The 20,536-nt window shown below is 33.3% G+C and overlaps 1 protein-coding gene across 1 annotated transcript in view; it reads left to right on the top strand.

Annotated features, from left to right (window-relative positions):
- The window catches only part of LOC109532999 (zinc finger protein 1), a 416,629-nt gene that overhangs the window by 186,817 nt on the left and 209,276 nt on the right, over positions 1 to 20,536 (top strand). Inside the window, exon 2 of the mRNA XM_048661204.1 lies at positions 12,967 to 13,326. Within this exon, the coding sequence (XP_048517161.1) occupies positions 12,967 to 13,326 (360 nt within the window). The remainder of the gene's footprint in view (positions 1 to 12,966; positions 13,327 to 20,536) is intronic.

Here is a 20,536-nt window from a genome sequence, read left to right as displayed (position 1 = left end):
ACCACCTTGTGGAATTAAGTAGTAAGCTTATTCGCTGTTAAAATTAAATAAAGCTTTTTAAAAACGGTTTCGTTAAATAAAGTTTTATAATTAGCATTTATAGTATTTGCGAAAAAAAAATATTTATGTTTTTTGGCCACTTAACAATGTAAGACGTTAACTGCAAATATAGTGATACGAGGCATAAATGAATTGTCAGTCAATCTTACAAATTCCTTTCGAATGACCTTTTCTAATGAAGAAGTGAACATGGTCAAAGTATTAGGGTTTTGCGAAGACAACTTACGTGAAAGCGTACGCGTGTATGTATTGATGTCGAACATTGTTAAGTAGCAAGAAAACAGACACATTTTTTTTCCGCAAAAACTATGAATGCCACAAGATTTTACTAAGAGCACAAAATTGTGCATAAATGGTTAGTGCGTCAACCAAAAAAAATTATTGATTCCATCCACCAAATAACAAGTTCTGGTAGTCTTTGTACTACGACACTCAAGAATTCATTACTTGTCCAAACGGCTGAACTCAGTTGTTTCATCAAAATATGAGTCTTACACAAGAACAAAGTCACAACGAGTTTTACCAAAATACATCGTACCATTCTCGGACATATATATATCACGGATATACGGGACACCCTGTATATCCGTGAGTCTTAAATTAATAATGGATTTTTTGAATAAACCGAGTGGTTCTCAACTAATGTCCAAAAATTCAGTGACATATTGCTTGGGCAAAAACATTGCGTTTCAGGAAAATTTGTCTTATCCGAAAGTTAATAGATTCCGAGATACAGTGTTAAGTGTAAATACAAATTTAGCCTTTTCTGAATAGATTTCAGTTTTACTAGAACCTCAAAAAATTGTGTTTGAGGATTTTTTAGATCGGTAAATTTAAATTCTCTATTGGTTGGCTTGTTGTTTCTAGGGCGCTAGCGGCAATAGTCTGGAGCCATTTAAGTCATCAGAACTTTTTCGGCGTTTCAAATATCGTCATACGGTTGGTAAAATCACATTCCACGATATTTTATAAACAAAATATGTGCACTTGTTTAAAATCGATATCTCTCACCGTTTTCGAGATATTTCACATTGAAACGTCTAGTGAGTTTTTGAACTAATTGGATATCAAACTAAAATACATATTTTATTTGCGCAAAATTTTCTATTAAACAAAACTTAACTAACATTAGACAGTATTTATTTAGTCACGGTCAGAACTAGTTTAAAGTAATATAAGTCAATTTACGACAATATTAAGGATCTCATTAGAGCGAGTTCAAAAAATTACTTATTACAAAATTTAGCCTTATACCGTCTCTTCTCAAAATATTATTCGCTAATTTAATTTTCATATTTTCTGAATATCTATTACTGCGAAGATTTCATTTTGTTAATCAATTAATCAGAAAATTTAGAACTTCCAAAATAAAGGAGTTTACTCCGTAGGGAGTAGTAGACTCTGCATTTAGTCAAATGAAGCCTGAATTTAATGACCTGAAAAATTATGAAGAATTCACTGCCATTTTACACATTCGCATTATATAGAACGTCTACATGTTTGAGTTGTTGGGAATCAGTCAATCAATAATCAATCAAATATTACATATTATACATATATTTTTTTTCGATTAGTTTGCGGCAAATTTACACACTTCGAACTGCATACTTTAACTACAAGAGTGTAACTTTGCTAGTAGACCTACCTGAAATTGTTTTCTAAAATACACCAAAAAATAATATTCTCGCTGCCAGAATAGAGAATATTATTCCATATCCTGCACGATAAAAGACTGTTTCCCTGTGTTCGTGTGTTCGCATCTTTATGTAGGATAACGGGGATAGTGCACTTGGACAAAGGTTTATTGTCGGTCACTCCTGATGTCTTTCCTCTGGGTTTGCAATGATTTTATATTGAAGCCGTTCTGTCCATATGGCACACATACACAATTTTGTTGCTTTACCTCTGTATTATTCATAAAGTTGCACAGATACTGGTGCTTTGGTTTGATATTTATATTTTTGGACATTGGGTCTTTTGAATATAGTCTTTGATGTGATGGATTTAACGACTTACTTCATAGCTATCGTTCACTAAAAAGCTTTTTTAAGTAAAATGTACATGTAATAGTCGAAATAAAGCGGCCGTTTTGATGCTCGGTAATACTGATTCATGATAATGTTTTGTAAATTGGAGTTTCAAGCATTAAAATCGTAAATAATATATTTTTTTCAATTTAGTCTGTTAAAGGTCTTCAATATGTTGGTACCTAATGTCGCAGTTTCTTCTAAATTAAGCGATCTAACTTGTTTATTTTTGTTATAAATCCGTGCGTAGTTGAGCCACCTGTTTTGTTCCGATGTCATTTATTTGTGTAATGCTAATTTTATTGTGGGAAGTATCCGTGTAACCTAGTTCCACGTCTCAATATGCAAATACGTAAATATTTTGATATATTGGCGTTTTGTAAACTTCCCTGTTATTCTAATCCAGTAACGAATATTTGTCACAACAGACCTTTTGTTACGCTTAATCTGAAACGACGTGCTGACAGAATGACGTTTTGCAAGCCTGTCGATGTAAGTGGTAAGCTTTCGAAGAACCCCGGAAAAGTCCGGACCATTTACCAGGTCTATATATCAGATTAATTTCGGGGCACTCTGCTTATTAAATTAAGTAAGGGTGTAAAATGGTTACGATTTCGTTCAGGGAAGCACTGCAATTTATGTGTTATGTTGACGGCCTGTTATGGGATATTTCATTTTATTAAGCTCGACACATAATCGAAAAAAACAATTATTTGAATCTCGAACAGTTAACAATTGTTAATAGTTAATTTAAAGCCTTTTGGATGTTTGGAAAATACCTTATAATTTAAAATTATATTTCAGTCCTGGTTCGGCATTGAAGAATTTTGTATATGACTTTAGATTTCGTTATCGTCGTTTAAGTTCTCAATTTACTTAATATTGCTTACAATTGTTTTATACCGCCCGAGAAAGTTAATATACTAATAAATAATAGCTTTTATTTATGTTAGTTGAATGATATTATTATTATCTTTCATGGGTCAGTTGTATTCCTATTATAACCAACTGACATGAGGACTGTACGGCAAAAAGGATTTCTTTGCTTGTGATGCCAATTCTAGAATAGCAATCAGGTAGCCGTTTCCAATGCGGCATGTACTTACAACGAGTTATTTCAACAGTGGGTATGGATTTCCTTTTCCCACATATTTCAAATTCTTTTCTTCCTAATATTGACCTCCTAAAGTTAAACAACATTTAGTATGCGCAATAAAAAAATGTGGTGGAAGATCTGGTTCGGTTCGGTAGCAAATGCAGTCTAAATAATTGCAAATGGAGCGACTTGCAGATATTTTTTTTTAATGTTGGCTACTCACCTAGTTAAAGGATTCCCAAACTTGATTTGTAAACAGTTGATTTGTTTATAACAGTATGCTCATTTAACCAATACTGATGATGCTGGTATTATTTTCTTCCATTGAATTTACAACTGCAATTCCTGGGTTACAGTTTAGGTAGAAAAAAACATAGTTTATTTAGTGAGCCGTTCTCATATAAGCTGGTTATTTGATCGATGAGATTTAGTTATTTACAAAAACTCAACAAAGACAAAAGCCGTTGGATATTTTAGTTAATAATACTGTTCGACGACACATCTTCTGGTCCACGTATGACATTATCGTAGAACCGAGTAGTTTTTCTGCATGCTTTGAAACATCTGCAAAATGTTTATCATTCACCACCGGCCACTTTCTGTATTATTATTCAAAAACAGTGAATTATATATGCAACAAAATACACTTCGCATAAAATTAACGCTCCTCTCAAAAGTTGGCGGAATTCCAAATTTCGTTTTCTCGCAATCCACCAATCGGGTTGTAATGATCCTTTACGGGATTGATTCTTTCTAAAGACGCTGGGACACATATTTTATTATGTTTTAAATGTACACAGCTTAAACCAATGAGAGCAATATTAGTCCCAAAATCTGAAAATTGACTCAAAAATGTGGTAAGTAGTTAAAACTCGAAGTTGAACATTAAACAGCAGATGTTACTATTTCATCTGGCCATATAGTTAAATAAATAAAAAACGGAAGATGAAAAGAACGTTACTCAACGTCGTTATTAAATTGAACAGTAACCAAAACCAGGACACCGGATCCAAGTACTGTTAAAAATTTCCAGTCCGCAAAGGAATGAAAATTATAGCAAAAAATCAGTTACCTTAATTTATTGAAAATAAAGTTTACCAAATAAGCTACACCGGTCTTGTATCTACTAAAGTGACAATTATCCCACTGCCCAATATGAGGAAAATGTGGTTCAAGATAATGGAATTAATAAAATGCAATTTGAATTATTTAATCAACCTCACAAGAAAGTCGAGTGGTTTTGACCGTTAGAGGCTCTGCAATAGAGTCATAAAAGTCGTTCAATTAACGAAACAAATATACGCCTTTCTGGCGTATTGACTGCTTAGTGGATGGAATTAAAGCGAGAATAAAATGGAAGGTGATTTATTATTCTTTTATTTGCTCAATACAGTGTTTATAAGTGACGGGGTATTTTTCGTTATTTATTCGTTCTCCAAAACAATTTCTTAGCCGGCTTTCATTGAACGGAAAACTTCTAGGAGGTGTTTCTTCGATGCGCGTATTTATCAAGCGGATTTATTTCGTTACATTAGTCGTCTCTCCTTGCCAAATTTATAATGCCCCAACAAAAGCAATTTCATTTTATGATGAAAGGAAAGACAAATGACCCTTCATAGATTCTGCATTAAATATTGAAACTTTTTTTAAACCCGAAATTGATCAATATTGAAAGTGGTTTTTCTCCAAATATGAGTATCAACCACGTAATTACTAAGGGTGTAAATTAAATATGAGGACAAACCTGAGGATTTGCATCTATTTTGAAATGACGAATTTCTGTGTCTCAAAGCCTCAAACTTACCCTCCGTCATTACGAGCACCGCGCTATTATGGATTGAGTGATTTTCATCTTATTAAGTCAACCTAATGCAGGTATTATAAATATTATAAATATACAGTTGTCGCTTTATTGTTTTGGAATTTTACAAACATAGTCGTTCTGACAAATCTAAATAAAATTGAAATTTTGCATTAGCGCTAACTTATTTATTGACTAAAATTTAACGCCAACCATATAATAATATTCAATATAATTTATGAATTTCATTCTCTTAATTTTTGAAGATGATTACTAAACGTGAACTAATGAATGTTCTTTCTCTAAATTAAGATATATATTTAGTCTCATTACGTATCTGTCGAAATATTTGTAGAGCACATAACAAACTTCCATCATGCAACCAGCTCATAATTTTAATTTCATGTCTTTTTAAGTTGTTCTTGTGACTATATACAAATATTGATGTCTGATGGTAAAAATGTTCGCATTTTGATTGGAGTTATTACAATTTAGACATCTAGAAAAATTGATTCAAGTCGGCGATCGTATTTTTAAAACGTATTTAATTTTCTTAGAATGAAGATAAGGTTTATTTAGTGCAAACTTTGCTTAATTAAACTATAGTTAAAAAGCTTACCGTTAACAAACAGTGGAAATATTAGCAAATTAATATAATTATTGATGTCTGCTGGACATCGATTAACTAAGTACTCATGCTAGACGCCGGATGCAAATTAATACACATTGATCGAAGTTGTTTGCGACAACTCAGCTATTGTTCTCAATTTTATATCAAACATATAACTTATTTTAACAATATTATGAGTGCCTGTCCAACTCCATAGTATCAGCTGCAATAAATTTGCAGTGTGATTTGCCGCATATTGCACCATATCGGGGACCTTTGAGCTAATCAAATAGCTATCACATTCGAAAGGGAACTTTATACCTATAATAAAATAAATGTCATTAACCTTTTATTACCTCTTAGGATCAATAAAATTTCCAAATGAATTGAAAGCAGGAGAGCAGATGACCCCGACCATTAAGTCGCATTACGGCGATTCGGCGGTCAGGAAGGAAGTCTCAATATGCCGCCGTCATGTGCCGGACATCGCCCAGATAGCGGAGTCATCAATCAGAACTATCTCCGTCTCAGAGTGACAACGATTATTCTATCAGTCCGTCATCGCACTGTAACATTTACTTCTGGGATTTTTTTAAATGTTTGACATTGCAGACAAATCTTTTCTGTTCAAAATTCGAGTTCAAAATACATGTGTTATACACAAGATACTTTAGAAAAATTAATATGCAATAGATTAATGACTTGAACATGCCTAGAATGCCAAAACTTGGCATCTAATATCAGGGTCAGTTTTCAGTTTTACACCGAAATAAAGATCTACATTTTATCTTGTAAATGAATTTTATGATGTATTTTAAAGGAGGAAACGTAACCAGTTTGAAATGTTCCTATTTTTGGACGAAGTTGCAAAGTATTAATGAAGTTGCCATGATACTTTTAAGCCAGTTCCGACAGTTGGCTGGCACTGTCGTTGTGTAGGCACAGTTAACTATAATACAGCAGTAACACCAGTTAAAAAACCAGTCATCCGATAGGGACACTAAAGATAATTTCTTAAGTTAAATAAATTTCCGCTTTCTTCTTTCATAGGCTTACCACTTTTAAGTCTACAACGTAGGTACTATACAAGGACTACTGATTTTGAAAACGTTTTCCTTAGGTACTTCGTTTCAAAGTTTTTGTTTTTCAGCAAATTGAAAATTTTTTGTCTCTGATTTAGATCCCATTGTTTAAGAAAAAGTTAATTCAGGTGCATGTTTTGGCATGGGTACCCATGTATGGTTTAAATTAAATGAACATAGAGCAACACAATTATCTTGATTTAGTAAAATAAATGCACTTTCTTTCGGTTAAGGTTTTTTGTTGATGGTTTTTTTGCTAAAATGATTGAAACTTTCTATTGATTTTCATGACAATTATGAACCGGATGCTACCAAATATGTAATCTATGAAATTTTATGCCCATTTATTAATGATTGGTGTTCTTTATTTATATTATTTAATGGACTTGGGGTTTCCGTTTTATAAAGTATATCACATTGGCAAAGAATATTGTATATCACGTTGTTTCTATTTTCAATTTGGTCATAAAGTTTTGTTTTTGAAATTTTGCTTCTAATTTTATTTTCAGTTTTGAAGTTCTAATATTGAATTTCTCACCTACTCGTTTAAGTCTATCTGAAATCTCCGGGATAAATCTAATAAAAGGGTTTGTAATAGGTTCACTTTGACTTTGTTTTAATTTTGATTAAAACGTTAAAGTTTTATTTATTAGTATATCGTGAAAAGGGATTTCATTGTTTCAAAAGTGAATTGTTGTTTCTTTCTTGCTCAGATATGATAAAAATACGGCAATTTTTTTAGAGAACAAGTCCGTTGAAAATCACGATAATTCGATCTGATTTCATCTTGGGACAATGTAGAACTTAAACGTTGTTAAAAATCAGTAGTTAACGTAGTTAAAAACCGGTAAACCACGACTGAAATCGAAACGAAAAACGAAATTTAATTCAACTGCTTTTTCGATGTTTTGAAACTGTATAGTTTCAACTGTCAAGAGCTCCTGTTCAGTTGAATTGGAGTTAGATATATTATTGACTTTCAAATGGCAGACTATCAAAATTAAAAAAGTTGATACGGTTTCAGTTCAGTGGCATATCGATCGTTTAAAAAATTTAAGTAAATTTCAACTTGCGCAATTTGTGCCAATAATTTTTTTAAACTGAGAGTTGCCAGCAGTAGGTTTTCGCTTGGTATTGATCTATTCTTCAGAAAACTATTGACAGTTTTGATAATTTTTGGCAATAAATATAAACTTTGTGTGTTTGTTATGGTTCATAGATGGAGGACTAAATAGTGATGCTTAACTTGATTACTTAATTTATATTAGTAAAAGTTACTACGATATTTGTGTCCGCTAAATGCAATTGCAATTTCCTTTACCCTTCACGTTTCACGTTGACTCAGTGAAAGTAGTTCAATCATTTTAGCCAATATAGTTTTACTGTTATATTTGCGGCTCGAAACGGTGCAAGCTAGACATATAGGGGGCGCCCTATTATCCCTTACATCGCACATATTCATATTTCACTTTTATGTATCGTATTTATGCTTTTTCACTGATTCACGGCAGTCAGATTCAAGGGCTATATTTTTTATTTGCTGCAAATGGGGTATTTATAGAAACACTTTTATATTACAGGATATGATGTCAACTTTTTATGTAAATAATACAAATATGATGCTCTTAAAGTTCGTTGAATTTTTCCTACATTCAAAATCTTATATTTACTCTCTGCTGTGTAGAATAAGAACTGGTTCTATTATAATTTTATTTCAACTGAATGGAAAATGAAAAAAAAGTTATTCTCAGCATACATTCCATTTATTTTGTTCTGGTAAAGATTCATATGTGTTTTGTCAGCGGATGCATTATGTTTGAACTACGTGAAATCGTTCAGTCGCATAGTTGAATGTGCGTGAGGTGGGACACGGCTATAGTTTAAGAAGGTGATGATTTCCGTCCTCACGCACATCAACTTATACAACTGAACCATTTCACGTAGCTCAAACAGGATTCATCTGTCCACTGAAGACAATTGAATTTCTACCAGGTCAAAACAGTAGAGGGAGTACATGCTGAGGAGCACATTTTTTTCTCAGAATAGTGTGCCTTCAAAATAATATATTCGCGCTTTACTCAATAAAAAGCTGTTGCTTTCCACTAAATTAATATTCAAGCAAGGGAATGGGTCGAAGACATAATACTTTCAATCAGTTATTTAAAAGAAACTAAGGCAAATCCTTCGACAAGCAGAGAGTTTATTAATAAGAGCAAATACTTCCTCTACTTCCTTTACTACTGTCCTCACTGAACATACTATAATGCATTGGTTTTCAAGAAATCCGTATGAAAACTAAGGATAAGTTCGATACTTTCTCGATCTACGTTTTGCTACCATCTGCGATCAACATTTTATTGGCGATAGGCTGTATTAGTAGTCGTTTAGAAGTTAATTGTTATGTGAAATTGATTCAACTGCGACTTGCAAAACTGCTCTGAATAGGTTCAACTGCAACTGATATTTAGAACGGTTGAAGTACCTAAACGTACTTAATGCGGTTAGACGGGGTATGCCATAAGGCGAAGAAAAGAACTATTAAAGGAAACATACTTTAGTAGAATAATTTAACTATACACGGAAACCCGCGGGGCCGGATAATATATACAGGGTGAGTTTTTTCAATTACTAGTACAGGGATATTCAGAACTAGAGCAGTTACGAAAAAGATCAAATGGACAAAGAATTGTAGTTTTGAATGCTATACTCAAATCCAATTTAATTTTTCTACAATTTGACAGCTGTCAAGAGATATTTGGGAAAAACTTAATTATGGAAAATTTTTAAATTACTCCTAGTTCCGTTGGTATTAATTTGACAGGAACACATTAAATACAAAACTGGTAAGAAATTAAATTCCAAACAAAATGGCATAAGGTATTTCTCCAAAATAACTGTCATTGTTGATATTTGACACAAATTTGAGTTTTTTTAAATGGCAACCATACTTTACCGAAGAGAGCGTTTTATTACGAGTTCTGTGATATATCACATCATTAGGTTTTTCTCGAAAATAAAGTGTCTGCGAACAATTTATACCTTTTCAATTTAGTTGATCGAAGTTAGCCATGGAAAATAGTATAAGACATAAATATAGAAACAATTCTTATGAATGACAAATGACAAACAATGTCTTATACTAGTTTCCATGAACTCAGATCAACTAAATTAAAAAGAATAAATTGTTCGCAGACGCTTTATTTTCGAAAAAATCCTAACGATGTGAAATATCACATAAATCGTAATAAAATATTCTATTCGGTAAAGCAATGATCAAGTATGGTCGTCATTTAAAACAACTTAAATTTGTTTCATATGTCAAAAGTTACAATTATTTTGGAGAAATGTCTTACGTCATTTTGTTTGGAATTCAGTTTTCTACAAGTTTTCTATTTAATGTTTTCCTGTCAAATGACTATCAACGAAACTAGGAGTAATTTAAAAATTTACCATAAATAAGTTTTCCCAAATATCTCTTAGCAGCTGTCAAATTTTAGAAAAATAAAATTTGTTTTGAGTAGAGCATTCAAAACTATAATTCTGGTACTGGTCATCGAAAAAACTCACACTGTATGTTAACAATAAAAATTCATGTTTAGATTACCTTAAAAGGTCTACTTTGAAAATGTAAATAGCTGCTAAAATGAACTTAAATGAATTTAACATTTTGAATGTAAGACACCATACTAAAGTACTAAAACATTTAGAATTGTTATCATAATTTCATTACTATAAAAACAATTATAAATTAAAGTACGTTTATGAGGATTAAGAAGCAATTTAAAGAAGACAGATTAGACAGAAAGTTAAGTAATTGAAAGAAGAATAGCGGAATTCATATAAAATATCTATAAACATTTTCTTGCAGATATCCAATAGCCAAGCCACCTCCATAAATGTCCATTTCCACCTTTATATCATCACAAATATAAATTCCCAAGCACGAATCCAATCTTTCTTTAAGTTTAGCGTGGGATCACAATCGCTTTTCACCTTTAGTTCGGCTATCAATTCTCGCCGAGTCTATTACGTTTACTTTACCCAAGAGCAATTGGCTACGAACAGGGATAAAAGATCTTCATTTTTCTGCCATATAATAAGGTTATGTGCATCTACAGTCTATAAAGATTTCACGTTTTATTTCCGGGAGGTCGTATTTTATTTTAATGGCAATATTATTCGAAACTTTCGGAATAAAATCGCTGTTATTGCTTACAAATTGATATAGGTACAAGTATCAATCAAGAAAATACTCCTAAAACCTTTGTGGAGCGTTTCTATTTTGTTTTCCTTCATTATTGCCATCGAATGTACTTTATACAATATTCAGTGTTTTGACCAGTTTCCTGTTGCTGATATTGGTTTTTAAATAACTCATATATTTTTCAAAATGGAGGTCCATCCATACCGACTTTCAAAAATTATTTTAGAAATAACAGTGTGTCTGTATCTGCTACAATGGGGGTAATTGACTATTTCGCTAAATGTGCCAGTATCTTGATAATTCAAAATGATGCTTCTAATTTTAGTAAATTATTTATCAGATCACGACATAAACTGGTGCGTTAACGGTAACCCTATTAAAGGTAAATGAATAACATTTGTTTAGAAGGTAAAGATCTTATCCCGGTGCCCCTATAATATGTCTCTGTGTGAATTGGATATACGGGTTGGAGTTAATGTTCTTAAATTAGCTCTGATTAATCCAGCATACCTGCAGCTGTCTGAAAGAATTCCCTTGTTCCATTATGCACGTTCATTACCTATGAGGTTATTGACAAAATGCGACAATATGCTGAGGGCTATTTTATTTCGTATAGACACATGTATTAAATGTCTTTTGTAGTAAGCTGCAAACTAAGGGCAAATTCAATGTCTTGAGATAAGACGCGAGCATAAAATTATAAGAATTTTTTTTTTTGCATATTTTTCTGTTTCATGGCGAAGTGCTGTTTGAGATTGAAAACCTTGCCTTAGCTTAGAGTTGCAGGAATACAACTCAAACAATCATTCGTTTGAATACCATTTTTTTACCATAAAAATTAACTATTAAACTTTTCACAATTATTATTTTGAACATCTGTTTTAAAGTCTGTTTATTCTTTTAATTTAATATAAGCTTTGCTCGTTACTGTTAGCAAAAATAATTTGATGACAATATACAAACATACTACAGAGCACATGCAACCAGCAAATATGAAATAGGGAAAATAAGTTTCTAACAAATTAAAAAATGTTAAAAAAGCAGATATCTTTTTGATCATATGTTTCTATTGAGTTCTTTGCACGATTTTCCTTTTTTTTCTAGTGCAGATAAGTCATTCTCATGAATGAATATTCTAATATTTTGTTTTGTACGATCATGAATGTATGACTAAAAACAGCAAATATTAAAATTCAAACAAAAAAGCAAACATTTTTAAATATTTTGTTAAATTATAATAATAATATTTATTATAACACCAACTATTTGCACATTTTTACCTCAACGCATGTGAATTGGACAATATATTACCGGTTGAAAAATATTGGTATTAAGAATACACTTAGTCGTCTAACAGAAGTGCCGCGAATGTCTACTACAATGTTAGCTTTTTTCATATATTAAATTATAGTTTTTTCTCCGATTTTTGCATCCAGTGATTTAATTATGAACGAATAATATGATTATCTGATTTTTTTCAGTTTTATATCGAATTGATTTAAAATTGTGTTCGAAATGAAGTCGACATTCTCTATCCGAAATTTTCTAGCCTGGTAGTCGTTGTTTTCGGATTGAATTATCTGTGTACCCAATAGTAAATATGCTTGAAGAATGTATTTAAAGATGATAAAATGTAGAAATTAATAATACATTGTAGAATTTTTAATAGAGCATAAGCTTCTTCTTATTATTTATGTTAATTAGAAAACGATATTATTGTTTCTGTTGGCATTCCCCTAATAGTTGAAACTCAGAAGATCTTCTTAAGAATGTTGAGTTTTACACGTACCATTTGTTTGCCATAAAAATTAATAATTAAACTTTTCACAATTATTATTTTGAACATCTGTTTTAAAATCTGTTTATTATTTTAATTTAATATGAGCTTTGCTCGTTACTGTTAGCAAAAATAATTTGATGACAATATACAAACATGCTACAGAGCACATACAACCAGCAAATATAAAATAGGGAAAAGAAGTTTCAAACAAATTAAAAAATGTTAAAAAAGCAGATATCTTTTTGATAATATGTTTCTATTGAGTTCTTTGCATGATTTTACTTCTAGTAATTATTTTTTTTCTAGTGGAGATAAGTCACATCAGCCAACCAATTTTCAATGTAGATCCACAAGTTTCTGTCATACGACCATCCTCAGCATGCCACACGATTCACAATCAACATAACAGCAAATATGCAAATAGTTCCGACAAGAGACCATCGACTGGTCGCGATGAGCTTCAGAAAAGCAAAGGAGAAAATGTAGAAGTGTTTCAAAATAATAATATGTCATTCAGTATTTTTAATGATACCCAGACTGATGTGGGATCTCCGTCGGACCTCATTGGAAACTGTACAGACTTTTCTGAAGGTGAATCAGAAGACGAAGAGAACGGACAAAAAGAAGTGACCCGCAACATTGAGCTTCTCGAACGGGTATATCAAGGTAAGTGGTATAATTACAATTTTCAAAAGGTTGTAATGTCTTATGAATAAGAAGTTGACGAAACTTAGTAGTCACATTTACTGTCGAATTGAAAAATGTAATGACCTTAGTCTCTAGTAAGAAATCTTTGAAGATAAAACAGAGAAGCTGATTAAACTTGAAGACATATTTTTCAATTGTTGAGATTGTATATTTTGATCAATATACCAGTTTCTCATTAAGAGCCGTTTCGCACGGGCCACTCTGCAGCGCTTCTCAGTGGCGCTGCCGAGAAGCGCGATTTGAACATACATTGATGTACATGAAGCTATTCACACGGGCGCGACCAAGGCCGGACGACCGATTTAGCAGCGCTTCTGTGGCGTTCAGTGGTTGACTACCGCCCAGAAGCGCTTCAAAAAGAAGGGCTACTGATAGCGATACATTGGTTTAAATGCTGGCGTTCACACGAGCAACTTCACTCTGCTTCAGGTTATCTCAGCAGTACCAGCGAGAAGCGCTGCAGAGTGGCTGGTACAATGTTGAAGTGCGTTTATCAGCAGCGCCACTAAGAAGCGCTGCAGAGTGGCTCGTGTGAAAAGGCTCTAAGGGTGACCGTTGACCAGAACTGAAGCTCAGCTAATGACTCATGAATCATTTAAGAACGGTTTGCACAACACTAGTTCAATCTCATTTCAAATTAAACCGGAGGTCAAAACAGGTTCAAGTGTGAATTTGGAAACTACGAAATTTGTTCAATGTTGGCTTGTACAGCGCAAGTTTAGCCGACTGTTAAGCTCGAGCCTGAGCTCATGTTCCGATTGTTCAATTGAACCCAAGCTTGAGCTTCTATTATGCCTATAAGCCTTAAAAGTCTTGTAAACGGATGATGCGATTTGCCCAAAGTGATGTTATTGAAAGTTGTTTATCAAATAAAAAAAAAGAGAATCGAATTATTTAATTACATATTATGAAATTGCTTGGCAGGCCTAAAGGTTAATATTTGTCTGCTCTAGGACCAGGCGTTGGTTTTTCATTTGTGGCATAGGCAGGCAACTGGTCTCCATATTACTTAGTGGTCACCAAATCAATTTTTCACCGTCATTAGTTTAAGTTGCAATTGTAAAAGTTCCGCTATTATTATGCTGGCGTTATATTGGTTTAGCCATACCTGACTAACGAATTTATTCTCACAAAAATCTAAGTCAATGGAGCGGTAAAATTAAGGAGGTGGAATGAGACAGAAATGGTCAAACTAAATGATCATCAAGAATACCAGCTCACATGTTGATTCCGAAGTTATGTTGGAAGTTCGGGGATCAAGTACCATCAACGTTATTGTCATCTTATATATTACTGTTGTGGGAGTTAAGAAATCCCTCCTTGGCGAAGATGAGATTTGTAATAAAAATAACGCACCCTGTAAAATTTCAGACAGCATTTAAGAACCTTAAGAACTATGAGTTGGACTGGTTAGTGGTTGTTGCATCAAAACTTGTTAACGGCTAACCTGATTAACTTACATTTTGTTTGTAGTTCTAGTGGTACTTCATATGTCTTGTTTAATCTTATGAAGCTCTTTTAGTCGAATTTTGTAAAATATTATTTTACATTAAATAAATATAAAAAAATATTTTAAAAATCCAATGGCGGTAGCCGCTTAGGAAACCGTGCTTTTACGCTCTTCTGCTATTGCAGTTTGAGCTTGACCTTAAAATCATAAAACGGCGTTATGCAGCCAAATATCTGCTCTTTCGGGCTAATGTTGGTATTTTCAACACAATTTATACTTTTGACAAACAAAATGTTTGATTCTCTCAGATTTTTTATTTGAATAATAATTTAAACTTTTTTTTCAATTTGCTCTTAACCATAATTTAAGAATAGGCGAGAAATAACGAAAGGAAGCAATCAAAGACATTGACTCGGAGAAAAGGAGAAATTAGAGAAATATTCTGTTTCATTTAGATACGATCTGGAGTCTCGAAGGAAATTATCCAGGAATAATTATGATGCATTTGGCATCCAGTTTCTTTTATCAAAATTCCATGTTGCAAGACCTCTTCCTCCAATTCAAACCGAACAATAATTATTCACTAATTATATCTCAAGGGTACAATATAACCTTCGTCCAGGAAACAATTACCACTGTCGTCACAAGACACTGGACACCGTAATGGCGGGCGGTCAGTCACAGTAATCAGTTTTCGCAAAGATGAGGTAACGGCCGAACCCTCGTAAATTAAATTGTGTTTCAACGAGAGTCCTAGTTATTACGAACAATGGCTGGCCACTTTATAGCCATTTATTATCCATGCACGCCGCTAGCGAAACGTATCGCGCCCAATTAGCGGATGAGTATAAGCTTGAAATATTAACGCTTCAACAAGTGATCGTTTTGTGAAATGATTGAAGTCCACTTGGGGCACATAGACCTACAGCTTCATTTTAACGGAATGTCCAACATTCACACAGTCGAGTAATTTGGATTGATTAGCTACCATATTTTACTCACTTTACGTTATAAAATCTCTTAAGAACAGATGTAGGTTCTAAGATGTACTTCTGTCGCATTCTAGAAACTGATGATATTCATATGTACAATTGTATAGATATCTGGAAGCATTTCCAGCAAGTTAATTATTATCGCAGAATGGGTCGTAACCTTTATGTAGGGACTGCTCAGAAACGGTTACATCCACCGATGTGTTTTAAATGTTTCAGTTTTCTGCAAGGACTCGAATTGACTTGAGAAAGGTAAAAACAGATTCATACAGCTTTCCTAGTAATTCCAATGCAGAAACTGGAGTACAAAACTGCGTTATTAGTCATATTATTAAAATTCTTAAACCATATTTTTATATATGCCTTATAGGCCAAGAGAATTACGACGAAATAATTCAAATATGACTCTAACGTGATGTAACTTAGATAACTATTGGAATCGCTCGGGAATGAACCCTATTGAAATTATCTACGAGCGCCAGCTTGAAAAGGTGTACTATTTGCACAAACAACAAAAAAGTCAAAAAAAGCAAAAAATTGGCGCGATTGGCTTATTTTTTCATCGTTAACTAAATAATTTAAAATTTCCTTGGGTTTACCTACTTTTTTGCACTTCGAGCATTTTGCAGCGAACGTTTCAAACTACGGATATTGCACCAACTCTGTCTTGTAGGACATTTCATACCGAACACATTTATAAGTCTGCATTTTTTGTCGAAAATGCATACTTACCGAGTTATACCTGATTGTTTCGCAAAAAAAACGCGATTTTCTTTTCTCTCGCTTTTTTCTCACTTTTTTGTTGTTTATGCAAATAGCACATCTTTTCAAGCTGGACCACCTCGATTTTTTATATAAGTATACCATTCCCGAGCGATTTCAATAGTTTCAATAGTTATGTCACGTTAGAGCAATGCCAATCTGTAAGGCTCCTGGACTATTAACACTTAATGTTCACAACGTTGCTTTCCATTATTTAAAAAGGAAGATGATGATAGAACTTGTAACTTCCACAATACAAACTGCGAAATTTATCTAGTCGCAAAACTCTATACATGAGTTAAAAAGTTTTTAATGTCAGAACACACAGCTAAAATAGTTGCTTTTAATATGGAGCAAGAGCGCCGTGAATAGTTTTTTCTGTGTTTAATTTTTTTTTGGTCCAAACTCTGGCTCTGTAAACTGTTGTTCAAATTCTAATAATACATACCTAAAACAAATAAAGCTACAAATCTACCTGAATGCCTTCGAGGGTCTGAGCAATAAAATTCCCCTTGATATTAAAATATCGAAGAAAATATTTCTATTATTTAGTCTCAGCTTAAGGGAATCCGGCGAAAATTTTAATATAACAACCGGAGGTTACCCATACTCTTTAAATACACATTTTACTACCACCAGATTTTCTTTGTTAATCTAAGAAATTTAATGAATCTAGCGCTAGTGACTTTATTGGGATTATTAAGATTCTTCTCATAAATAATTCAATATTTCAAACAATTTTCGGCAATTTGAATTCACTTTTAAGGTAAACTTGGCCAACTAATTACATCAACGTTTAAGCTTCATTTATAAATTAAGGGCACTAATAGAGCAAAATTAAGGAAAACTAATCCAGTAGATTAAAGCCTACTTAAACTAAACGGTTAATATGATGTCAGCCAAAAAGACACTTACAGACCGTTTGTCGACAGTTTCGCACTTAACTAACGTCATATAAGCACCTTAGCATACACGTATCTGCTTTTGCACGTGCCGAGTTGGCAAATATTACCAAAGCGCACATTAAGGACCCAAGATTACCAAATTAAACAAATGAAGTGAAGTTGGGTGGCTTAATGTTTACTGCAGTTAAGTAGCAGGAATAGCCTGTGAGTAATATAATCACTAATTCGTGGTAGATCACAATTATTACAATTAACTGAATGTGGGTATGTAGATATCCAGATATAAAATATAAAATTAAGCGATGTTATCATTGTGCTTACTATCGGTTATTACCTATATTTCGGAGGCATAAGTAAGAATATGAGCCAACATGGACTTTTATATTGATGATAAGCTTTCTTTAAATTTTAATACTCCAGTTTTTTTAGCAATTCTAGATTTCATTCAATAATTTTAGACATCCACTAATGCCTTGTTTTTTCAACAAATATTGATTCACAAAAAGAATTTCCTTTTAACAGCCCTTCGTAGTCCACTCTTGGACATAGGCCCCCCCTGCCAGATTCCATGCTACTTTGTCTTGTGCTATTTTATGCTCAACTCTACCAACCGTATCTTTGACATCATCCAGCCGTTTCTGGGGCCTACCAACACTTCTCTTGTGCAGTCGTGGTCTCCACTGCATTATGCGATTTGTCCACTTTGATTCATTCTGGCGGGCGACGTGTCCAACCCAGCTCCATTTTAACTGGACTGTACGTGCTATGACATCCTCGACTTGGTAATGGACTCGTCCTCGACTCGATGGAATGTCCCTAAGACTTAGTCCTAGCGCCTTTTGCGTTGTTCTAAGTGTATTAGCTGATTTGATAGTAAGCGTAGCTGTTTCTACACCGTAAGTCATAACGGGGAGTATACAGATATTGAACACTTTTCTTTTAAAGTTCATTGCGCTATTTCTATTATTTAGTATGTGTGACTGTTTACTTGTAGCTGCCCATGCTTCTCGGATTCGTCTATTAATTTAGGCAGTTTGGTTTTCCTTACCCAACTTAATAATATGTCCCAGGTAAACGCAATCTTCAACTTTTTCTATGACCTGATTACCGAGGCGCACAACAATATTGTCAACTGAAGTCATGATTTTTGTTTTACTTAGGTTTATGATTAGCCTTTTTTTGGGATACCATTCTGAGCTCTTCCAGCATTTCCTGTAATTCACCGACATCTTGACTAATAACCACAACATAATCCGCAAAGCAAAGATGGTTTAACTATTTCCCGCAATTTATTTGTGTCCAATTCCAGTGTCTTCAAAACGTCTTCTAGTGCAAGAGTTAACAACTTTTGAGAGATGGTGTCACCCTGTCTAGCTCCCATTTATATTAGAATTTATTAGTTTCTGTATCTTCTGCTATTTTTATTATTGATGTTGCGTTATTATGCATATTGTTCAATAGTTCTTTATATCTCGAATCAACTCTTGCATTATTTAAGGCTTTCAAGATAGTCCATAGTTCTACGAAGTCGAACGCCTTATTATAGTTAATGAAAGCAAGATGTATGCATTTTTCTACTAAGAATCGGATTAACTGAATCGGTTCAATTGCACTAAAGCCTTTACGGAATCCAGCCTGTTTAGGAGGTTGGTAATCATCTGATTTCTTGGTAAGTCTATTTGTTATAATCCTTGTCAGCAAGTTGTATAGATGTGGAAGTAGACTTATGAGATTTTGTATTTTTACCTTATCTCCTTTTTTGTGTCATAGAATCACTTGAACGTTCTGCCATGTTTCTGGAATGAAAACTTGCTGATGAGGATTTTGATAACTCAGAGGGAGATGCTACAGTTCCGCCCAGCTGCATCATTTCACTTGTAAGACTATCACCTCCTGGTACTCTGTTTTTCTTCATTTGTGATAGAGCTAATTGTATTTCTTCTATGGTGACGGGCAATTCTTCGGATCCAAAATTAAGATTTTTTTCATTGTCTGTCTTCGGTGGTTTTGGAATCGTTTCTTGATATAATGTACTGTAAAAATTATCGGAAATATTTATTAGATCACTTTTTTTCTGGGGTGTTTCCATTGGTGCCCTTTAATTGCTGTATTCTGGGTCGTCCCTTTGTGTTAATCGCCTGGAGAACTTACATATTTTAGTTATTTAGTAGTTCTGTGTTGTAGTATCTCAGATCATCTCCGGTTTTCGTCTTTATAATTTTATTCAGCTCTTTATGTTCGCGGGTGCCTTTAATAACTTTTCTTCTTTTGTCGATAAGGTCTTTCGATTCTTTACTAATTTTTGTTTGTCTGGATTTTTCTATATGAGGAACATGTCTTTTCGTGGATGTTTTCATATCCGTTTTTATTTTAGTTTTCAGTTGGTTTATGTCCCTCTGGTTTAATTGATCTTTCTTAGACAACTTACTGCTGAGGTCAGGTATGTTTGCATGTTTTCTCGAATTAATTCCTCCACTGAAAACATTGGGATCTTGTTTGTCTTTTTGCGTTATGATTTAGAATGGATTTCAATTTTTGCTCTTATAAACCTGTAATCGCTACCGGTGTTAAAGTAATTTAGGACTGAGACATTTTCCTTTTACTGCGGGTTTTTGATTAGTTAGTATACAGGGTGATTCAAAATTGGCGTCATTCCCCTGGAGGTGTTGTCTGGCGCTGTTATAGGAGTGCAGAAAAAATAGTCAAAGAAATTAATTGTTATTAAAAACTTTGAGAAATTTGCAAAAAACTATATCGGAAATACGGCAGCAATGTTTTTCAAGGTAATCTGCCTAATTAACATTGCGCAAATACCTGTTGCTTCGTAATTATTTAAAACTCCGGTAACCATGAAATTATACAGACTGACAATAAGATAGACGAGGATAAACGGTAAATTCAACAAGATTTGTTGACGAAATGTCAACCAGTTCTCATAACCTCTAATTCTGCGGGGTTTTGTGTTTACATAAATAATCCATACAACACCAAACATTTGAATGGTTAACTCCAAACAAGCTAGTGCCTGTGTAATATCCTTATTATCCACTCTTATCAAG

Source organism: Dendroctonus ponderosae, unplaced genomic scaffold (genome assembly GCF_020466585.1).
Source record: "Dendroctonus ponderosae isolate FM_Combo_2020 unplaced genomic scaffold, Dpon_F_20191213v2 Dpon_F_20191213_1, whole genome shotgun sequence".
Taxonomy (NCBI): Eukaryota; Metazoa; Arthropoda; class Insecta; order Coleoptera; family Curculionidae; genus Dendroctonus; species Dendroctonus ponderosae.
The sequence above is the reverse complement of the archived record's forward strand: the minus strand, read 5'-3'. Positions and strand labels throughout refer to the sequence as shown.